General features: G+C 37.1%; 1 protein-coding gene across 2 annotated transcripts in view; it reads right to left on the bottom strand.

Moving 5' to 3' along the window:
• Hecw2 (HECT, C2 and WW domain containing E3 ubiquitin protein ligase 2) overlaps positions 1-23,428 on the bottom strand; it is a 210,027-nt gene that overhangs the window by 128,444 nt on the left and 58,155 nt on the right. For both annotated transcript variants that reach the window (XM_076866774.2, XM_076866775.2), the window contains exons 2-3: positions 9,191-9,298; positions 1,460-1,554 (exon numbers count right to left, since the gene is read on the bottom strand). In XM_076866774.2, coding sequence (XP_076722889.2) covers positions 1,460-1,554; positions 9,191-9,298 — 203 coding nt within the window. The remainder of the gene's footprint in view (positions 1-1,459; positions 1,555-9,190; positions 9,299-23,428) is intronic.

The following is a 23,428-nucleotide window of genomic DNA, read 5'->3' as shown; positions in this document are numbered from 1 at the left end:
CATGGAATATATCTTATTCTAGTTAGCACCCCATTCTTATAGATATACATGATGGTGGGATTCACTATGGTGTATTAATATAAGTACATAGAAAAATTATTTTGGATTCATTTCACCACTTTCTTTCCTTTTCCTATCCCCCATCCTCTGAGTGTTGAAGTATTTTCACACACTGTCCCCTCAGCCTGAAATGCTCTTCATCCTAAATAACTTCTATTCACCCTTCAGATTGTCTCTCATCACATCTTCTTCAGAGAAGCCTTCCTACTAATATGATTCTCCTTAAAGAAGTATCACTCAAATAAATACAATGTAATTTGATTGATATTGCTGTCCTTCACCAGACCAATAAGAGTCACAGCTGTGTTGTTCTTATCATTTCATCCCTAGAATCTGGCACTTAGCAGGCACCCAGTGGATATAAATAAAAAGAAAAGACTACTCAATTCAGAGGCACAGACACTACCTGAGACAGTGCATGGCAGGTCTGGAAGATTTCAGAATGCCATCTTCAGGGATTGCTTTCTGAATTATAGGAACTCCACCTGGTCACTTGTCTATTTCCAAAAGTGCAACCATCTATAAATGTATGTACTCATGGACACCCACACACACAATTTTGTAAGATCCTACCGTGCAAAAGTCAACATTTTTTGTTATATTCATGACCTAGTTTTTATTAATGACTAACAAAAACTGCAAGGTTTTACATATCTTGGGCCCTAAGAATCACCCCCAAACCATAATCCAATCATCCATATACAATGGACCCATTCATTACAAGAATGCTAGAGTTTTAAAGTTGGTGTACTGAACGAAAAAATCACGAAGTTGTGAAAAGTAATCTTTAGGAAAGTTTCATTCCAAGAACAGACATGTTTCTTTTAAATGTCCAACACAATCAGTTTCCTCCAAAAGTAAATTAGATTATCTGTTTCTTCAGTTGAGGGTCTGATAAAGAAGAAGTGGCCACATTTTCCTAAAAAAAGTACAAACAGTATCTTTAGGCACTACACCCCAACTCAGCATTGAATGGAATCCAGCACTTTGATCTTTGGGTTGGCAAGTAAAATCACCCACTATTTAAATGGTTACATTTTCTCTTTTACTCCCTGAATTCATGTAAATTAAATTCACCTAAGATGCAATACCAACATTTCCTACCAATCAGCCACCCAAACCAAGTTTAAAACCTTTTTGTGATGGGACACTGGCCACTGTGCCTCAAGAGAGGGTTCCCTGAGGAGCTGCCAATACACAGCAGGTTTTCCCACTGATTTCTATTACAGATTCAGGTATGCCAACCTTGTAAGCTATTTCCTTTTCTAAAACAGTGCCCACGCTGTTATGCATTTCCTTTTTCATTGTTCATAGTAACCCTGTCAGGGATGCAGAGGCAAAAATAGAAATCGTATCCCTGCATGCACCTCATGAGGAAGCTGGTAGAGGGGGCACTCACCATCACAGCTGGGTTCTTCACGGTGATGCAGGGGGTCGTGGCTCGCAGGGCTCCACTAATGCCATGGTAGTATTTAAAACAGATCTTTATCTCCGCTGGAAAGTAAAGGGGAAGGGACAGTAATTTAAACAATGAAAGAAGTCATGTAGGAATCCACTGAGGAAACCCATCATTCTCCTCTCAGGCAATGTCACTCTTGACTCTGTGAACAATCCCTTCTTTTCCAATCAGAGACAACAGATTATACCAGGTTATTCCAATCCCTGTTTGATTTTGTATGCTCTTCTGAAACATCTGAAGAATAGCTCAAGCATATCAGAAAAAAATGATGCATAAAAATCATATACCCAAACAGGGTGGAGATAAGAATAAAACTAGCTACATTTATTAAGAGACTCCACAATTTGCCAAACAGTGTTATGTCTCATGTTCATGCTATTATTTAACCATCCCATTATGCTTGGGAGGCAGAAATTCCTGTCAATGTGTTAGAGATGAGGCATTGAGGTTTGCTGTAGGTCAAACAAGAAATGACAGTGGGGACTAAAACCCAATCTGTCCAAGGTCCTAACCTCTACAATACAGACAGACTGTTACTGTCAATAGAAATAAAGAAAAAAGTAAAAAAAAAAAAAAAGTTACAAAAGTATACCACAGTAGACTCTATGGGAATCTGTATTATTTTAATTTTCCAAATGATTTTAGTGCTGACATTAGAGATCAAATTTGAGAACTGCATACATACATACATACGTACACGTAGGCATATGTACATATGTATATGTGTGTGTGTGTGTGTGTGTGTGTATGTATGTACATATACACACATATACTTCATGGCATTGTTCTGTTAATTTAAGCTTGACAAAAAGCACTACAAATACCAATTATGGTCTTTGGAAAGTAATTACAATATCAGTGAGCAAGAAGACAAAATATGATAATATAAAATCTACAATCACTAGAATTTTTCAATATACAGAGCATCTGAGTCTCGGAAGTGCCACGGCCAGATGCATTTTTTCCAAGGTGTCATTCTATATTGGCAATGATGCCAGTGGCCAGACCCCAGAGAGAGTCCTGAGCTACAACAGGGAATCCCTTTTTCAAATGAATTACCAGGATCATGAAAGTGGAGCTACTCTCTATATTTTCCCTAGGAAGTTAATTTTCACTGACTTTCCAGACAGTATCCAAAAGCTTCTTACACAGGACTTGGTTAGCTTGTTTAAGAAATAGATAAAATAATAAGAAAAGTTCCATCAAGAGGTAAAATATTCAGTCTATTAAGTACATTAACCACAATCCAATAATTAATTCATATTTCAGTTAGTATCATCAACCAAAAGATATTTTACTATTTTCCCACCAAAATACATGCCCAGCACTGTGCCAGACTAATCCAGGAAAGGACTCTGGTCCAGCAGGTGTTTACAGCGCAGCTGCTGAGATGACAGTCCTGGGCATGACAAAACACAGCAGACAAAGAGCAGCAGGAGGAAGAAAACAGAGACCTGGGAGATTAGGAGGCCACGGTGGAGTCAGAAGGTGTCATGGAACAAAGAGGTCCCACAAATGAGAAAAGTAAGCTCAGAGAGGCAGGAGAGAGCAGGGAGGCAGCGTGATCAGGCTGAGGGTAAGGAACAGCAAGAATTCTAGCTTCACTGTGATTTTGCTTCCAGAGAACATTCCTTCAAATGACTTTCCTGAACACTAACACAAGATCTTGAGTATGGGGACAGTTCATAACTGCTTGAAGCTGAGCAAACCTCACTCTCCACTGGCTTTCTTCCATGACCCAACAGCACATGTTCTATGAGAACAAAGTGAAGCCACATGCACAAAGACTGTCAAAGCAGCACAGAGCTCCATAGAGTGTGTGATATCCGCAATTGGATTCTGCTCATTAGTATCGCACTCTAAATGCCAGAGAACCTGCAGTCTGTGAATCTGCCTACAGCAGCACCTCATAAATCAAATAGATGGTTAGTGCATGAACATGACATTTTTTAATAGAGAGAAGTGCATTTTTATAGTATATCTTCTCCTAACTCTCTCTCAGGTTAGAGGATGCTATCTGCTCTTTTTCTAAGGTTTTAATAGTCAGCTAGGCAACAGACTCTGAGACCAAGGAAAATCAATTGCTTACTTCTCTTGGAGGATATTAATGACCAGGACAGTTTTGCTAACCAATCCATGTGAGGCATTATTTTATTTCTTAGAGTAACAAAAAATCTCCATCATACACAACAATTCAGAATACATGGAACTACAAGATAAAACTTCTTATGAATTGCACAAAAGTAGATTTTTATGAATATGATCACCAAAACTCTGCAGAGTGGTGTTACAGAAGTGCAAAGCTGAGGAATTTCCACAGATCATCAGTCAAAGCCACACACACAGGTTGATCACCACAGTTCTGAACAGAACGAGTTGTCTGCTCCTGGATAGAAGTCAGCAGTCTCCCTCAGCAGGACATGGGTGAGGCTCTCTGCCCTTTGGTGCATAGGAATGTTCCATATTGAGTGAGACTTTTTATCTTCAAATGTTACTTAGCATTTTAAGAGATCACTCAAAAACTTTTTAAATGGTTTCCTAAACTACTTCCCCTCTGAGTAAGGGAGAGAGTGACATTTTGATTAATGTATTTGAACATGTTAGTGAGGAGAAAAGGTAATATGTAAAAGGGTGAAAAAGAGAAGTTGGATTCCAGGCTTCCAGCAACAATACGTAACCTTTAACTGCAAGAGGAATATTTAAAAAAATAAAATAAAAAGCTATTCCAGAGAAATACATTCCAGGGCAAATAGAAGTGAATTCAGGCACAGTGACTGAGCATCCAGTTAGGGAGGAACCCAGTGCCCAAAGAGCCAGCATGTCCCCAAGCAGGGGAGATGGTAATCTAAGAGATTGTGGTCCAAGAGACATCTTCTCCTCTTAGGTACCTTCTGAATGCTGCACACAATCATGAATCATGGAAATATAGTCTGGCTTCTTTCAGTAAACTTCAGGATATTTTAGCAATAGTGTCACTAAAATAAATATTCAGTTCTCTCAATTTAAATGTCCCTTTTCATAAATACAAATAAAACATCCCCAGGGCAAAAGCACAACAACCCTATCCCCACCAGAGCAGGCAGAGCAGGTATGGGGAGTGAAGGGGAGGATAGGGAGGAAGAAAGGACTGTGGACAGTGTTAAATGTGTTCTGAAGTAAAGGGTTTCTGTAACTGTGATTCTGATATTGCATTTTAAAGCCACCATCCTGTTTAAATGAAGGCTGTATTTCTGGTCTTATATATAAATAATGTATTTCCAGATAGACAACATGAAACTAGTAACTAGTTGCCTTTAGGGTGGGGAAACTAGTTACTGGGACACAAACTGGGAAGAGATTTACTTTCACTTATTATATCTTTTTAATAGTATACTCTTCTTATATATTACCTCTTCAAAAATTTTTTTTTAAAAAAACAATCCAACTCAGTTACGTTAACCAGTGGCATTTATTCATGATTACATCTCAAGCCCTCTCCAAAAACATGGTCTACAGGTCATTCACTCCCTTCACAAAATCATTTTGCCTCAAAGACTGGAATTAGGTCCATAGCCTTAGCTACAAGATTTGCTTAGGTAGCTCATCCTTATTTAGAAAGTCTGGATTTGCCCTAAGTTTCTAGAAGCTGACTGTAAAGTTGAACCATAAAGACAGATGGGATGAAAACACCCTTATTCCTTCAATCCTCTCTGTTTTACTAAAATAATCTAAAAAAAATCAGGCTAATTGCGATTTATTCTAAAACATGGTTTTAATCTCTGTCCTGGATGATTTTATGAAATGCTTAAGATTTTAGTTCCTATTCAAAACCCTTTTATTCAGGAGCCACAATCTGAGAGAAAGTAAACACATCTTAATTCACACTTTTGAGGAAATTTGCCCACATTCCTGGTGGTATGTGCACTTGTCATTATTGCATTTCTGTAAGTTGTCCTCTCTTTAATAAACACACCTGCAGCCCAGCCTGAAATGGAGAGGATTTCCTCAGCTAAAGCTCAGGAAAATCATTGTAGATGTGGCAGAAATCCATAGGATTGAGAACTAACTATTCCAAAATATTAAATTTGAGGATGGAGAATGAAAAGCACCAAATCTCAATCCAAGGGGCAAGAAGGCCCTCTGACATCAGTGGGAAAGTATTTAGAGATGGTGGCATTTAGAGTTGGGGCTCTGAAAGTAAAAACAAGAGGCTGAGGTCATACCCTCTCTCCCAAAAAGAGCCATCCTGTGACAGTCTATTTTGAGACGATGCCAACATGAGCACTGCCACTTGGAGAAGAGACCCTCACATAAGTTGTTTGGATTTCTACTGCTGCTTCCTAACCCTATATTCATTTCTCAAGGCTGATGCAAATAAATGTGGGAAAACACTATATAGCTTCTACAAATACCACGGTTGTGTTTTTATCCTTAATAATCACCAAGTAATGTAAATCAAGTTTATTACTTCTAAACTTGCTCATCGATCCAGGATTGCTGAAGAGCTAAAATAGTGCCTGGCATAAAGTTGGCACTCAATAAATATTTCATGATGGATGAAGAGATAATGGATGGAGGAATAGAAGAAAGAGGGCAAGAGAAAAAGCAGGTATGATTGAATGAATGGCCACAGTTTATGAAAGAATACATGAGATAATAGAGACAATTTGACTTGCCAAGACAACTTTTGAAACTTCTTAAACTTCTGAACTCAAGAAAGCATACTGCACAGATGATCCATTCTTGCTGTGAGCATAAACTCACTGGAGGATTATTTGACACTCTTTGGAGGAAGCCAACTCCCCTCTCTAATGCTTAGGATGGTCGTCTTCCCAAAATTAAACTGGACTTTTTCCTTAATTCACTTAAGTAGAGCCTAATAATAACCTAATAATATAGCCTGGGCCACCTACCTCCTGTGGGGGTTGATTAAACAAACCAAGCCATCTGACATTAAGAAGTACTCTAAACAGCTCAAATCCAAGCTTGTTCAGGAATCTGGACAGATCAGTTTTCAGAGGGCTTTACTTTTCTTGGACTTCCAATGAGCTAAAGATAACTAATTTCATTTCTGAAGATGAAAGTAAAAGTTTTAAAATACCATAAGTTTTGAAGGTCAGAGGCTGACAATATCTATAATTCTAGAAGCTGTGTGAACATCTCTCCTCCCCCCTCTTTTTTTTTTTAAGTTCCACACCATCAGCTCCAAAATTTCATTATGCTATGAAGCTCCCTTAGGATTCCTCTTTCCAGAATTTGAGTTTAAAAACTGACATCTAAAAGACACAGACTTCACTGCTAAGCATGGGTAGAAACACTACATGATTTTTTTCCACTGTAAAGATAAAGGGGTATGTCAGGGGAGAATTCATTTTGATCCTATGAAGATAGGGTTATTTGAATGCAGAATCTTTCTGAAATTCCTACTCACTGTCTTAGACTTAAACTATCTTTCTCAGTCCTTCAAAATATTACTGAATATTTCCAGGCTTATAATCTGTTATTCAATGCTTCTAATTTTATGTGTGAAGAATGGAGGTATGGAATGCTAAATCAGAAGAGAAAACAAAATAGGCAGGGGAACCCTACTCTTCTTTTCATTCCTAATTCCTAGCTTCAACATCAAGCCCATTTCTATTAAATAACAGAATGAGATGTACAAAAAACATTTGCCAAGACAAATATTTACTATATTTACTGTTTATAGTATTTACTATATAGTAAACTTATATTTGTTTTGTTTACTGTTTGGTATAGCTTAATCAGCCAGGACATTATGAATCTCTAACATTTTGGGAGAGAGAAAAAAAATCAATCACAGTAAGTGGAATACTCTGTAAATAGATTTTTTTCCTTCACATAATGTTCCAGATTACAGCAGTGTGTGACACTGGCCTTGTCCAAGGTGTTCCTGGACTCTGCAATATAAATCTGCCCCCTCTGTGGACAGGCAATCTTGGCATGCAGTCTTCAACATTTCGAAGCAAACAGAAAGGTGGTTTTGCCTTTCTCCTGGCATTCAGCTGGTAATATTTCTCACTTAATCAGCCTCTTAAACCCTGGGGATCCTTTCAAAAAAGGAATCACATTACAAGTAAAACCAGCTATTTCCTGTTCCATTTTTCCCACATTCTGACTTATTTTCCTTACCACTTAGTGGCACCAATTAAGCCAATGTTGGAAAGTAAAGTAGAAATAGACAAGAATAACAAATCATCCATAACTCCACCTCCCAGAAACAACCTTATCCAATGTTCCCATACTTTCCTAGACACTCTTCTACTAGCTGGGATTATGGTGTGCATATCTGCTCCCCCACCCACCTACTCCCCACCTCCTCTTCTTCTTATATCATGAACAGTCTCCCTTAAAAAATACACTCCATTTTAAGAGAAAGCTAGCCAGAACACTGGACTATGAAGACATTCCTTAAGGGGCAGAAGCAGGATTAGAGAAAGTTCTGAAATGCTAATCAACCAGCAAGGATGATTGAAGATATTATCTTATACCTTTAATACCAATTCAAAGTAATAGATATTAAACTTTTTAAAAAATATTTTTTCAGTTGTAGATGAAAAAATACCTTCATTTTTTATTTATTCACCTCCATGTGGTACTGAGGATTGAACCCAGTGCCTGACACATGCACGGCAAGCACTTTGCTACTGAGCCACAATCCTAGCCCGTAGACATCAAACTTTTAAAATAACTTTTATATTACATTTAGATGCATCAATAAAGACATACTTGCAACAAATTTCCATTTAATCAAATTATACCTTATATTAAGTCTTAATAAGTTCTATCCTTAATTACTCTGTTGTATATTAAATATCTTGCATAGAGAAATCTTAATTCTTACACAGGGCTCTATAACTCAGAAAAAATTTTAAAAAGCCCATTTTTCGTACATTAAAGAAAAGTAAATTCTCTAGACATAGATGTTAAATCTGGGCCAACTAGTAAATCATCTATTATTCATTCTTTCTATTTTATAAATTTTTATAGAATATTTAGGATGTTCTTAGTAACACTAGTGGCAAATATAAACTACCTCCATTTTACCCAAAATAAAAAGGGGAGAGATATTAATTGGGCAATGGTTACATTATCTGCAGCCTCTTTCTGATTCCATGTTAGCTGCATTAGTGATTTCCTCAATCGCAGTGCCCCCAGACTATCTTATCAACACTTTGAAAAGACCAGAATCCAGATTATTCTGCTGCTAGCAAAAATAATAATGAAGTATTCTAAAAATAAATAAAATTCTTAAATTGACAAAAATCTTAATTATCCTTTCTGCATCCAGAATTAATATACTTAAACATTAATTACAAATGTAGATACAAGGATATATATAAATTTGTAAAGTATTAAAATAACACATAATTTATATACCATATATTCCATAAGGTACACAAATATACATGTATTGTATATATTTATATTCCCATATTTGTGTGTGTTTGTATATGTACAAATGTCTAACCCTTTTTTATTTCAAAATATGTGAACATTCTCTAATGAGCATGTTCTGAAAAACCATGTATTTTTCGCTGTGGAGCTTTATGACAGAAATATATACATAAGAACCAAAAATATTTTTAAAAATTCAGTAAAGATTCTATAGACCTATGCATATATTTGTGCAATACTCAATACTAAACTTGTGCTTCACACTCAGTTACTTACGTTCCATGAAGTACGGCCCAGGCTCAATTCTCCACACAATTTGTCCTTTTTGTGTTCCAGTCACACCCCTGTTTTTAGAATCCCAGAAGTTGGCTGGAGAATTCTCATCTGGAAAAAATTTTAAAAAACACTTTTAATTTAATTATAACCTGTCTTTTCTTAGCTCCAAGACTAATTCATGCTCTGAAATAAATAGAAAAAAAAATAAAAGGGAATATTAATGAACACTATTCTTAATGACTACCTTCCAGCATATTATTATTCTGAATTTCTATAGTTGCATTTATTGGGACAAGGGGTCAGGGTGAGAGGTTGGAAAGAAGATGGCATTTGGGGGCTTGGCCAAGTTCAATGTTACCAAAAGACAATACTGCAAAGAACAATGGGTATACTTGCTGCAGCTTCAGCAGGAGCTAATTTATAAGAAAGAGGTTAGGGTGAGCTTCCTTCTATGAAATCCCTTATCAAAAGGAAAAGAAGAGCAAACTGGGATAATAGAACAGAATTCAGAATGAAATGAGGGGGCTGGGTACATAGCTCAGTGGTAAAGTGCTTGCCCAATATGTGCAAGGTCCTGGATTCAATCCGAAGAAGAAGAAGAAGGAGGAGGAGGAGGAGGAGGAGGAGGAGGAGGAGGAGGAGGAGGAGGAGGAGGAGGAGGAATGAACCAAAAGGATGTGAAGTTATGAAGTTATCTTCTAAGACACAACAGAAATTGTGTATGCTTCTATGTGGAAGAATGATAGAAAGGACAGGGACCCAAAGAATAGGTCTGGAGACAGGATTTCCCAAGCTTTCTGTCCTTGTGGCATACAGGAAATGGTAATATATTCAACACACTGAGGTAGTCAGTGGGAGATATATTTTCACTTAAGATGCCTGCCAAAGATATGCCTGCCTTGGGCTCTGCCCTAGCACCCTGAAGGCTGAAGGGGTTCATATTCTATAACTTATTCACAACATATTGGGTTACAGCTCTGTATCAAGGACCTAGAGGAAGAAATAAAACTAGAAAGTGTGAAAAGGAGAGCATTTGAAATTTTATAGGTACATCAAAAGTGTATAGTGACACTAGTTCTTCAAATTGCATGTACTTCATTTGTTTTCCTAGGAAAAAAGATTAGAAATATACTTTAAGCCAGGGTTGGAATAAAGCAGGATAAATTAAGAGCTACACTAAAATAGGAAAGGGAAAACAGATCCCGAGCCCAAAGGGATGGTCATAAGAAGAAAATCTTTGCCCTTCTGAGCATGAAAGAAATGGAAAGTGGGCCAAATTAAGGGGGTCAGAGGGATTTCTGTCTGTGGTTGTCCTTGGGCCTTTGGGTTTCACCATATTGATAAGCTCGAGAACTTTGGGAGGAATGGTCTTTTCATGCCATTTGCATTTAGCCTGTTATAAGTCAAAGAGTCTTTACTGTGAAAGGCCAAGACACAGCCACTATTCTTAAGAAAGGAAAGGCACAGCCCACTTACAGTATCATCTCCTCTCCTAGGTAAGCAAACACTCCATCCCAAACAGATGTATAACCGAGATGCCGCTATTTAGATAGCACTCAGGCAAATGTTTAATGCTGGCTTTAAAAGATGGCAGGTAGCTCTTATGGGCAGACTGCTCACAGCACAATCATTCAACATCTTCCATGACAAAAACTCCAATTCTGTTCAAGGCAACAATGAGCGCAGTTAAAAATAATCACCTCTTCAGAATCCCTAGCAGTTAGGGTGCATGTCACCTGGTTCTGACCAGTGAGATGTCAGTGGAAGTCCACCAGTTGGAAAATATTAAGGAAAATATTACTTTCCAAGAAAATAAAGGACAGTCCCAGCATCCTTTTGCTCCTCCCCTGCCCTTGTGGAATGACAGCCATACATTGGGGATGTCAGGGAAGAAACTGGGAGCAGTGATAATTAGCTGATGCCTGAAACTACCTGCCTTTACACTTCCTGCAACCTAGGAACAAAGAAATTCCTATCTGGCTAAGCCACTGCAGCTGTGTTTCTGTTATGTGCAGATGAACAAAACTCCTAACAGATAAACCCACCATCCTAAAAACTGCTTAACAATTTAGGCTCATCATTCTTGGCCTGACCTGGAATTCCTGAGAATTTTGTTTTTGGTGAGGGATAATAAAAAATAATGATTTTATTCCCTTTTCATTGATACAATTATATATGATAGTGGGATTCACTGTGATATATTTGTATATGTACAATAATTTAGTCTCTTTTATTCCCCTGTAACCTACCTTCCTGCCTCCACATCTCCAACCTCTACTCTACTGGTCTCCCTTCTCTTTTAGGAGGTCCTCTTTTTTCCTTTTTTTCCTCTCTAGTTTCCACATATGAGAGAAAACATACAATCCTTGACTTTCTGAGTTTGGCCTATCTCACTTAGCACAATATTCTCCAGTTCCATCTGTTTTCCTGCAAATAACATAATTTTGTTCTTCTTTATGACTGAGTAAAACTCTACTGTGTGCAGATACCACATATTCTTTCTCCACTTGTCTGCTGACATACATCAGTGTTGGTTTCATGACTTGGCTACTGTGAATTGTGCTATGGTACACATGGCTTAAACTGTCCCTGCAGTATGCTAACTTTAATTCTTTTGGATAAATACTGAGGAGTAGTATAGCTGGATCATCTGGATCCAGTAGTATAGCTGTCATACAGCTCCAGGCCAGAAACAAAATGATTGCTTCTCCTTCTGAAGGATACTTTAATGGTCTGATAAGGAGAGGGCCTCTCATATGTTCACAAAGTCATTTGGAAAAGCACAAGATGTTAGACCCTGAAGGGAACAGAACACAGAGGCAGCAAGTACAAAGTATCTACCTGTTCAAAAGCCTTCTTTTAAAAAATAAAGCAGTGATGCATATGGGCAAAAATTTTCTAAAAATATTGTTTTGCCAGTTTCCTCTTGAGACCTCAAGAAAGATGAGGCAGCTTCAATCTGTTTTGAGTACCAAGCATGAGGATCACTATGACTAAAAGCACCCATAAGAATATGACACTTGTTGAAGAGTCCTTCTGTAGAAGTGTTTTCTCCCCAGTCAATTAAGCCAAACTAAGTACTCACTTCTGATATAATAAATTTGGGTCACTGAGGACAAAATGTAAGGGCAGTAGTAATTGATGAGAAGAATTATTCTAGGAGGTCTGAGGCCAGGACAGAGGAGAGGCTAGGACAGAGGAGATCCCCCAAGGTTAACAGATCCTTTAAGATTCCAGAAAGGGAGCTGAGACAGAAAACCACCATTGGCACCTGTTGTCCCAGAGGGACACTAACATTTTCTTTGCTAGTCATCCTCACTCCAAGGTAGAAATGCTGCATTACCTGGATATCCCTGCTTAGTCTCACGGAGGAAATTAGGGAGAATGAATGATGTGATGCTTCCTTCCTTCCCAGACACTTCCCCAAGAAACAAGTCTAGAGTTCAGTGTTCAATTTATCTACCAGCTCAAGAATATTAGGATAAACCATAAAGCTCGGACTTCAATCGCCCTACTTGGTTTATAGCCCATTTGATTAAATTAATGAGTTAAGGAAAGAGAGGCTGAACCCTTAAAATCAAATGTCTATGATGTAGCATGAGTATTCAGGTTCATCCAGAACACAAAAGTTCCATATATGATGAGACACAGGTTAGAATTAGGATGAGCTGACATGGAGCACAGCTTATGGGTATGATTAAAAAAACAAGTCCAAGTGCCACAGCAAGAGATCATCCTTCAGCCTTCATGCAGAAGGAAGCTTCAGGGTTATTCCCTGCCAAGCACAATGCTTATCAAGTAGAAAACAACCATGAAGATTAATATTCTGGTTAATCTATATACATTTCACTTTGATGAGTTATGTTTCCAAAAATTCATTATTCTTGACAAATATAAACATTTTTTCCATCAAGTGGCTGCTAATCTTAATTGCAAATATAAAGTCACTAGAAATAAACCAGTTAAGAACAATGAGTTTTAATTCTTTGCATATGAGTAGAACAACCTCAGCTATTACTATCACTCGTAGGACTGCTAGCTAGCAGAACCGTGGCCACCGTGGGCATGCCATGCAAAAGTGTGCCTAGTATGACTCCTTCCTTTGCTTTGTTTCAAGAAGATCAATCTGAATTGCTACTTCAGGTTACAACTTCTTCCTCTTGGTAGGTTAACTCCGTTATTTAAGTTGCAGTCAGTTAGTCTAGCCTGAGAATATATTTACAGTGATAACATTTCTCTGCTCAGATCTTTTTTTCAGAGATTTTTGAGGACAAAGTATGTTTTCTAGATTGTGTATGAAGTGTTCTTCTTTTACCTCACTTAACACCCATATTAGGTGATTGTATTTTTAAAAAATGTCTCTACCTAAAGAATAACTGAGTATAAAATGTTACACCGAGGAAAGAATTCTAAGACCCCTACAAGTGTAATGTAGAAGTAATTATCAATCTATTTCTTCCAATCACTTGGGTAAAGGTTCTGAAACATTAAAGAAATATCATTGGCCTCTAAACCCAATTACCCATCATTCCATCTATATCTGGCCACTTTTCTTCCTCATTTCTCTTAATAATTATTAATAACTATTCTATCTAAGCAGACTCCTTCCTAATTACCCTCAAACTTGCAGCAGGCTGTGTACATCCTAAAGTACCCACTTGATGGAGGACATTTGGCCTGACCTCTCATGGCTTTTGGTCTCCCTACTACTATTTGTTCCTTACTCATCTGTACTTCTTACCTTCTTGCCCAGGGTTTTTTCTATTCCCCAAATTGCCTTTGACACAATTCGCTCCATCAGTCACCTTCACTCACCTTAATCTTTAACCTGTCCCTGTATAAGGGACCTCCGCTTCACTAGAAACACATCAGCTTCATGGTTTTGTCTTCTTTGAGCATTACCTTCTTTGCCCCTTTCCCTTCTCACTCCTAGTTCCCTTCCCACTAGGATTAAAGTATCTGTTTTTCAGTTACAATAGAGTCTATAATACAAGGGCATATATTCAAAATACCTGAGTAATTTCCTAGCTGGAACAAAATTACAATAAAAGGGATGTTGAAGATGTTTAAGACATACACAAATGCCTTCTTGAAGTCTTATTATATTTGGTAGGATTTATACAAAGCATGTCCCTTAATGTCTCATATGTCTTCCTTAGAGTTGGCCCTCCTTAAACACGGGTAACACATCCATGGGTCCTACCAACTGCAGATGGAAAATATTTAGGCATCTGAACGTGTATAGACTTTTATTTTCCTTCTCATTATTGACTAAGCAATACAGTTTGATAACTAGGTACATAATATTCACAATGTATTAGGCATTGTAAGTAATCTAGAGGTGAGTAAGAGTTTTAAAAATATTGTGCATAGGTGACATGCAAACACTGCACATTTTATATAGGGACTTGGGCATCTGTCAATGTAGGTAAAGTCGGTATTCACCTCTAAGTCTGATTGGTTGCACTCTTTCTCTAAAAACACACCCAGAGAGCTCTAAAATCCTTCTAAAAAAATTTTCATACCTATATGTTTGTGAATACTGTGGGAACATGATCAAGAAAATTTCTGATAATCTTCACACTTGCCTTATTTTAGCAAACCATGATACTTTTCCAAAGCAATTTCATTTAGGTTTTTTGTTTTAACTACTCTGTGGCGCTACTCCAATTAATCCTGTAACTGATACTAAAAATATTTATGTTAAGTCTGCATTTCTAAGAAAGAAACAAAGTGTGCACCCAGGAGAAAAAGGTGTAAGATATAAGATTACCCTTATACAACTTTTTGGTTAACTATTTAGGGGCTTAGGGAATTTTCCCAGAACTTGTTAATTAGATGAGAAATAGGCTCCTATGCCTTAAATCATATATATTTTTTAGTAGAAACACCCAGGGGTCTTAAATAAAATTTCTAAGGGTGCTGGAGTGGTGGCTCAGTGGTAGAGTGCCTCCCTAGCATGTATAAGGCACTGGGTTCGATTCTCAGCACCACATATAAATAAATAAAATAAAGGTCCATTGGGGAAAAAAATTCTATCTAAGCAGACTTATCAACATCTTCACTTTCACTAACACAAATCATCATCGGCTACCTTCCCTTTAGCTAATTTATCTTCCTGGTCAATGACTGCCCACTCCATGATACACAATGGATTCCTGGGCATTTCTTTTAAATGTTAATTCCTATGCTACTCCTCTAGAGATCCCCATTCAGCAAGTTTCAGTCTAGGCCCAGAAATCTGAGTTTAGCAAGGACTCTGACTTGTTAATTTTGATACAAGTACTATAAGGACCATGTATTGAAAACCTCTACTCCATGGTTATATCTAAGGAAATCAAGCAATCACAGTGTAAGTCAATAACTGCCTATTGAAAGAATGAATGAATGAACAAATGAATGAATAAACAAGCTAACAAATGAGAGAAATGATAGTGAAAGAGATGTGAATTTCCTACTGTGAAGACTAAGAACACCTATTTCCTGCCATGGGAGTTGACAGAATAGTGGGAGAAGACTGACACATAGATATAGATATAACAAAATGCCATGATAGAGGTGTGCATACTTTGTTAAAGGAAGATGGAGAGGAATGATTGATGCTTCCTGTGACTATGTTGATTAATATGGCTCTGGGTCTGTTAAGTGTACAGTATCTTTGGGAGATGTGTCTGGAGATATCCTTTGGGAGATCCACAAGTCTAAGCCAGTCATTCAGTTATCCCATTCATTCCCTATAGACACACACACACACACACACACACCGTATATCTGCACCAGGATTCATATTTTTGGTTCTATGACTAGTCATCAGAAGCAACAAATAAGTGGCTGTATTTTAAGCTGAATTTTGTGGCAAAAGTTACTATTATTGCCCAGGTCCCAGGACAGCATCCTTTTCTTTCTTGGAAAAGTTGGATTAATTATATTAACCTACAGTGTGACCGTAGAGAGTAATTCTTTTTCAACTAAATTAATTCTTTTTAAAAATGCTGCAAAATGCTAAAATAATGTAAACATACTTTTAACAGTTTTCAAACTCTTCTCTCCCCATAATATTTCAAACACAGAAATGAGTATCAGAATTATTTTTAAATAACTAATTTTTCCTGTGCATAATTGTTGGGTTTCCAGAAAATATCCTGTAACTAGGTTTTTATGCCAATAAGGGCATATACAGGAAACATGACCAGACATATCAAACATATCCAAACATTTTGGGTTTGGAATTGTTTCTCTGCCAAATGAATATCCACAAGACCTCTATATAATACTGGAGATAAAACAGAAACAAACAAACAAAAACCCATTTCAAAGCCCTTACTTTCCTACCAGTCAACCCAGAGGGGTCAAAAACAGACGTGAGAAATTTTGTAAGATATTATGTGACAGATTATGCCAGATAAATGAAAAACAATAACTACAATTTTTCTTTTCTTTTTCTTTTTGCTTTAAAATAATTCTATATCTGTTGTATGATTTTTCAATAAGAAAAAAAGGCTCAGTTGATTTTCAATTTTCATCTCAGTTGACTTTCAGTCACTTTTTGAATACTGAATTGCCTTTTGAACTGAACATAACAATGCCTTGACATTGATCATAAAGGGGCCCGACTCAATTCTGGCTTCACTGGGGAATTAGACAACCTCTCTGAGATTGGAGATTTGGAAAGTAATATTAAGCTACAATTTAAATAAAAATAATTATTCTAGAACTGGGCAAAGATGGCACATTCACAGGGACTGTATGACTGTAACAGAGCAAACTGACCAGCATGTGCTAGGCAGGCTTCTGGAACACCCCTTCATGTTGAGAGGAAAACTCCCACAGTGACTTTGAGATCTGACTACACTAGAGGGGAGGATGCTTCACCACTGAATATGACAAACTGAGCATCAGTTTTATTAAGTGTTATGAGAATTTACTAACAAACTCCATCGTGAATTTGCAAACTTATCACTCCTTTTTATGCCAGCCTTCCTAGATTCCAGGTTCCTTACATTGAAGCCCTCTGGATGGAAAGAAGAGCACATAAGACAGCTCAGAGATTACAGTCGTACCAGGACACCACTAAAAGCACTCTCACTGGCAAGTGTGGCTTTGGAGCTGTTTGCATGGCTGTTTTCTTATAGTCACCAGAAGGAAGATTTTCTGAGAAAAAAAAATGTCCCAAAGATGGAAGAAAAGGACACCAGAACATTAGAAGAAGAAAAAAAAAAGCAACAGAGGCTAAGAAGAGCTAATAACAATCTTCAAGCTTTGGCTTTGGGGAAAATTGTACATTCAAAGGACTGTCCAATGCTACCTAAGGAGGATCATGCTTCTCACAGAAGAGAACACTGACAACAGGATAGTAAGGAGCAGAATTCACCTGCTGAATTCAACACTGTGCATCTACAGGTTTGGAAGAGATGTTTTAATGCTATCTCTATAGGAGGTGATTCACAAGGGAGGGGGAGTACTCAGAGAATGTGAGTGATAGGTGATGTATAGCCAGTTACTAACCATTCTCCTGAGGGGCCAGACACTGACCCCTTCAGACACACTGAGCAGGGGAAGTAGGCTCTGCTCAGCAACTTCCTATACAAATACCTGATCCTATTCTCATACAATTGGTAGGAATGTAAATTAGTACAGCCACTAAAGAAAACAGTACCAAGGTTCCTAAAAACACTAAAAATAGAACTACCATAGGACCTAGCTCTATCACTCCTGGACGTATATTCAAAAGGATCAAAGTCAGCATATTATAGAGATACCTGCAAACCCAAGAAACTATTCATAAGAGCTAAGTTATGGAAGCAGCCTGTCAATAGATAAGTGGACAAAGAAAGTGTGGTATATATACGCAATGGGAGTATTATTCAGTTATAAAGAATTTAAAAAAATCATAATCATGCATTTACTGGAAAATGGATGGAACCAGAGATCATCATGTTAAGTGAAATAAGCCTGACTCAGAAAAATAAGTATCATGTTTTCTGTCATATGTGGAAAACTGATCAAAAATTATTGGATTAAACACTCATTTTAACGAAGGCAGAAATTGCTGGCACACCAGTGAGAAAAAACACTTGGACTAACTTCAGCAAATACCTCCCAAGAGTTTTAGTAGGACCCAGAATAGCAGATAATAGACAGTTCAGAAATTACTTACAAATTAAAAAAAAAAAATTTAAAAATCACTTTCAAACACAGGTAATGTTGAAACATGTCCCTACTCTGCTCAGTGGCTCCCTATTTCTTTCACAGTAAACTGTCTAGTATGCTACAGAACATGGCTGCCCCCCTCCTTCCAATTATGGCCCTGACTTCATCTTTCCTCCCACCTCATTCCACTTTAACCACACTGGCCTCTTAGACGTCCTCAAGAGTGTGGTCAGGATTCTGCCTTAGGGCTTTTGCTCTGGCTGATTCATTTGTCTAGAACTTTCCACTAGACACACTGATGGCTCAATTCCTCCCTTCATTTTTTTTTCCCCCTCACAAATCGCCTTTTCAACGAGGTCCACTTGGATGGCATTTAAAACTGCAATGAGGTTTGGATTGTCCCATTTAAAACTGCAACTCATCCTCTAGCACTCCTGGACTCTCTTACTCTATTTATATAACCCTATCACCTTCTAACATACTTACATCTACTTACACATACTTACATACTTAATCTACTTATACACATATTATCTGTCTAGAATGTAAATCCAAGAACTCAAGAATTCTTGTCTATTCCATCCACTGACGGATCTCAAGTATTCTGCAAGGTATCTGGCACATAGTCCTCAGATCTGGTTGAATGCAAGGTGTCTTGATATATTCTTTTGATTATATGATAAAAACCAAATATTAGTGTTCTATTGTTAAAAATACAAAAGAGAAATAAAATCCTCACCAACGAATACATAAAGGCTTTTTAAAAAGATCTCTGTCTTGTTCAGAGAGAAGACAAGAACAATATTCAAAATTCCATGGAAGCCTTATTAGATTTCTCAATAAGATAAGTTTAAACTCAAACTTTAGAGCAAGAATTTCTAATTAACATTCACACTTAATTCAAGTGTACTTCTGAGCTGACATTCAACTTTCCTTAATAAACTTATACAATTGCACACATCAGTGCACTAAAAGATGTAGAGCCTTACCTAAGATCACAGGCCTAGTTTCAGGTAAAGGCCTTTGACACATTTTAAATAAGCTCCTTCTTGACAAGAACTTACACAGCATTTATAACTTAAGTTTTATTTGTTTTTCACAACTGAACAATTTCTTATAGAGGATTTATGAGAACTCACTCTTTGATAATACTTCAGATGGAAAATGACTAATACCTTTCTCCTATCAATCAAGAAAACTATGTTTAATTTGCTTATTGCAGACATTTATAATAAATATCATAGTGAAAACAAGTTATTTGCATTTGGCTGTATCCAATTTTATGATAAAATATCAGAAGGAACTAGGTGTTCTTTGTAAAAATTTGAGACTTAAAAATTTCCAGTTCTTTCTCGAGCACATGTTGCTATCAGTACATCATTTTCCCATCATACTGTACAGAGCTATTTCCTTCCAGCAGTCACACTTATATAACAAGAGTGTACACTCAAGCTCAACTAAAGGGTCAAGTGTGACTGGCATTCAGTAGCTTGGTAAACATCTTAGCACATCATTCAATATTAGGCTCTACTAGAATATTCTCTGATGATGACAATAAAATGCCTCATTCCTAGTCTGTGTAGCAGAACTGATGGGGCAGAACAAGGCTTCTTTTTGCTGAAGAAATTCCATGATAAACAGTGGAGTAAATGATTTTTTTCCTAAAGGTTATAATTTGGACCAAAGTGATAATAGGCTAAAGATAGTTAGAAAGAAAATTTCAAACCCCAAAGGCAGAAGTAAAATAGCAATTATTGAAAAGAGATTTGAAGGAAAACACATACATATAAGATGCAGGCTGAAGGCGTAAGTAACTCAGGTAGAGTGCTTTTCTAGCTTGCACAAAATCTGGGCTCAATCCCCAGCACTGCAAAAAATGAAACAAACAAACAAAAAATGCAAAAACCCTGAAGCAGGAGCCAGCCAACCCTGTTCTAAAGAACATCAAATGATGCAGTTAGAGTAGCAAGAAGAAGGCAGAGAGTGGGAGGAGATCAGAGTTAGCAGGAGCCAGTTTGCAGGCAACTGTAGTAGTAATAACTATAACAGTAGTAAAAATAATAATAATAAACTCTCTCAAGAACAACCTATGTGCTAGACACTACTCTAGCATTTTACCTACATTAACTCTTTTAAACCTTTAACAACTCTTTGAAGTAGAAACTAATATCTGATTTTTTTTATTAGCTGCTCAAAACATTACAATGATCTTGACATATCATATAGTATACATTTGATTCAAATGGGGTATTAATTCAACACTAGTATGGCAGTATGTATAAACGTGACTGTATAACCAATGTGATCCTGCAATCTGTAAACGTGGGAAAAATAAGAATTCATAATATCTGATTTTTAATGATGAGGATACTAGAGCACAGACACGTTAAGAAATGTGTCCAAGATTACGAAGCTAGTCTGTGCAGAGTGAACCCAGGCTCTCGCTCCAGATACCATATTCCGCAAAACTACATGATGCCATCTACCCAGACCACAGTGAAGGTTTAGATTCCACTTTAAGGATCACTGAATTACTGGAGGACTTAAAGCAAGGAAGTGACACAATTTGCATTTAAAAAAAAAATCTTCTGCTGTGTGCAAAGTAGACTTTAGAGCAGCAAGAATACAGTTCCTGATGCTTCATGCCCAGGCAAGCACCAGAGTCATAACCTGAACATGACCCTCCTCCCATCACCATCCTTCCTGTGTAGTTAAAGCTATAGCAGACATAAATTTCCACTCTTAGAGAAAAAGGCCATGAACCAATCTCTGACTCTTTGGTTCAGCAACCCTAGGTGACTCATCCACCTCTCACCCCCTCCACATCAAACCACCTTCCTGTAATTTCACTCTCTACATCCACCATGTTCTTCCCCTCCCTCTTCTCATGCAAACAACTCCTCAAATCCCACTTTCTCCACACTCATCTTTAATTAGCCAAAATATAAAGCTCCAATTACCCATACTTTAGTAGCTCAGTAAAACTCTTAATGCAACATTTTTACTGTATCAATGGCACTGACTCCACATAGTCTCTATTTGCCAAGAGAAGTAGGTTTTCTGCTTTTAGGTACATATCATACAACAGACATACAATGAGAGTAACATGCTACTTAATACTGCTATTGCCAGGTGTTAGCTGTGGGATGACAACAATTATAAGTTTAAATCCCATTCACTTAATTTATAACCTTGGGCAAGTCTTAAAGCTATATATAGATCCCATTTCTTTTTTTAAATATTTTTATGAGTTGTTGATGGACCTTTATTTTATTTATTTATATGTGGTGCTGAGAATCGAACCCAGTACCTCACACATTCCAGGCAAGTACTCTACCACTGAGCCACAACCCCAGCCCCATAGATCCCATTTCTTTAATCTATAAACAGATGAAAGCACCTGGCTCAGAATGCTGTGAGAAGTACATGAGCATCACATGTGAACCGGACATAATAGGAGCTAAATGTTCAAGTTCTTATAATTTTTAAACCCGTGTCTTCCTTCTTTGGAAGGGAGATATGTTTTTATTTTCATGCTTCAAAGCACAATTCTTCAACCTCATTTCATTAGTTTTTACTTTTAAAATTTTCTTTATTCTAAGTTCTCATAAATATATATAAATTAAAACAAAAGTATGTTCATTTATGTCTCTTGAAATGCTGCTTTCTTAATCAACGGCTGCCAAAAGACCAGGGCCAAGGTGAAATTCCCTACTATACAGTAATTACAAACTGTGCCACTAAATACACAGCACAGTAGCTGACACACAGTAGCTCAATACTGCCCGGTTCCTAAAAGGAAGTCACTCGAAGCTTAAAAATCTGTCTTGAGAGAGACCCAAATGAGGGCACCCTCATTTCCTTACATGATGAAACCAAGATTTTCAGTACAGCATTCACCTTGAGAATCTGTCTCAGAACCATGTATATAAAAAGTTGCAAGGAATGATAATAGCATTTTAATTATGTATTCTACTTTTTTCCTCTAATTATTAAAAAAATAAAATATGCACTAAGCTGTCACTCAAAGGATATCCCTTTTATTTTTTCCATATTTTTATTGGTACACTAAAATTATACATACTGGTGAGATTCATTATTACACATTCATACATGCACATGCTATAACAATATAATTTGATCCATATTGTTCCCATTTACTTCCCCTGTCCCTCTCTTCCCCCCCCCCCCCCGCAACACCCATCCCTTTCCTCTAGATAATCCTTTTTAGTACCAACTGACATTTACAAGCAAATTTTAGATCCTTCAAGATGTTACTTTTACATGGCACCTAGTGCTGAAAGATCTGAGAATTAAACAATCAACATAAAACACAATGTTCATCACAAAAGCATCCATTAGTTAGGAGTAAATTATTCCTTTAATCTTAATAAGCTTTACAGTATGGATCAGAAACTGTAATAACTATATTCAAAGAAGGAAGTTACTTTCATTGAACTGAACCAAATACTTGTTGGAGCTAATCTAAATTCAGTCCGAAAATATTAATTAGAAGTACATGGGGGCAATATTTCTGAAACATTCATTGCTACTGATTCTAAAGAATAATTTTTCAGAAGTAGCTGTTTCTTGTAGGCCCCTTCCCAAAACTACTTGATCAGAAAATAAACTTTCCAGAAATTAAACGGCCCATCTGAATTTCTGTTAAATCATTAACTTACTTTTCACTAACCTGAGTTTAACAAGGGCACTGCTGGAGATCTAGCCCATAATTCTCAGTGAGGGCCTATCCAGTGTACTGCAGGAACATCAGCATTCCTTGTTCCCAGACACTAAATGCCAACTGTTCCTATATGGGAACAAAAATAACACCCACCTCCTCCATGAGAGCTACTGATTGGCATTTTATTGCCAAAATAAAATTCTTCATGGCATTAAACTATTGTATAAGAGATTAGGATAGAACTGAAATTCTGCTTCTAAATTTTAGAAGGTTTACAGAAAACTTGGTCAGTTTCCTACAGTTACCACAGAATATATCTAAAGACTACGGTCTTAGGCTCAAGTTTAAGTTTTATTGTAAGTCTATAGTTTACAACAACAGTTTCTAGAACATGAAAGTCTACG

The sequence above is a fragment of the Callospermophilus lateralis genome, chromosome 9 (assembly GCF_048772815.1).
Source record: "Callospermophilus lateralis isolate mCalLat2 chromosome 9, mCalLat2.hap1, whole genome shotgun sequence".
NCBI classification, from domain to species: Eukaryota; Metazoa; Chordata; class Mammalia; order Rodentia; family Sciuridae; genus Callospermophilus; species Callospermophilus lateralis.
The sequence above is the reverse complement of the archived record's forward strand: the minus strand, read 5'-3'. Positions and strand labels throughout refer to the sequence as shown.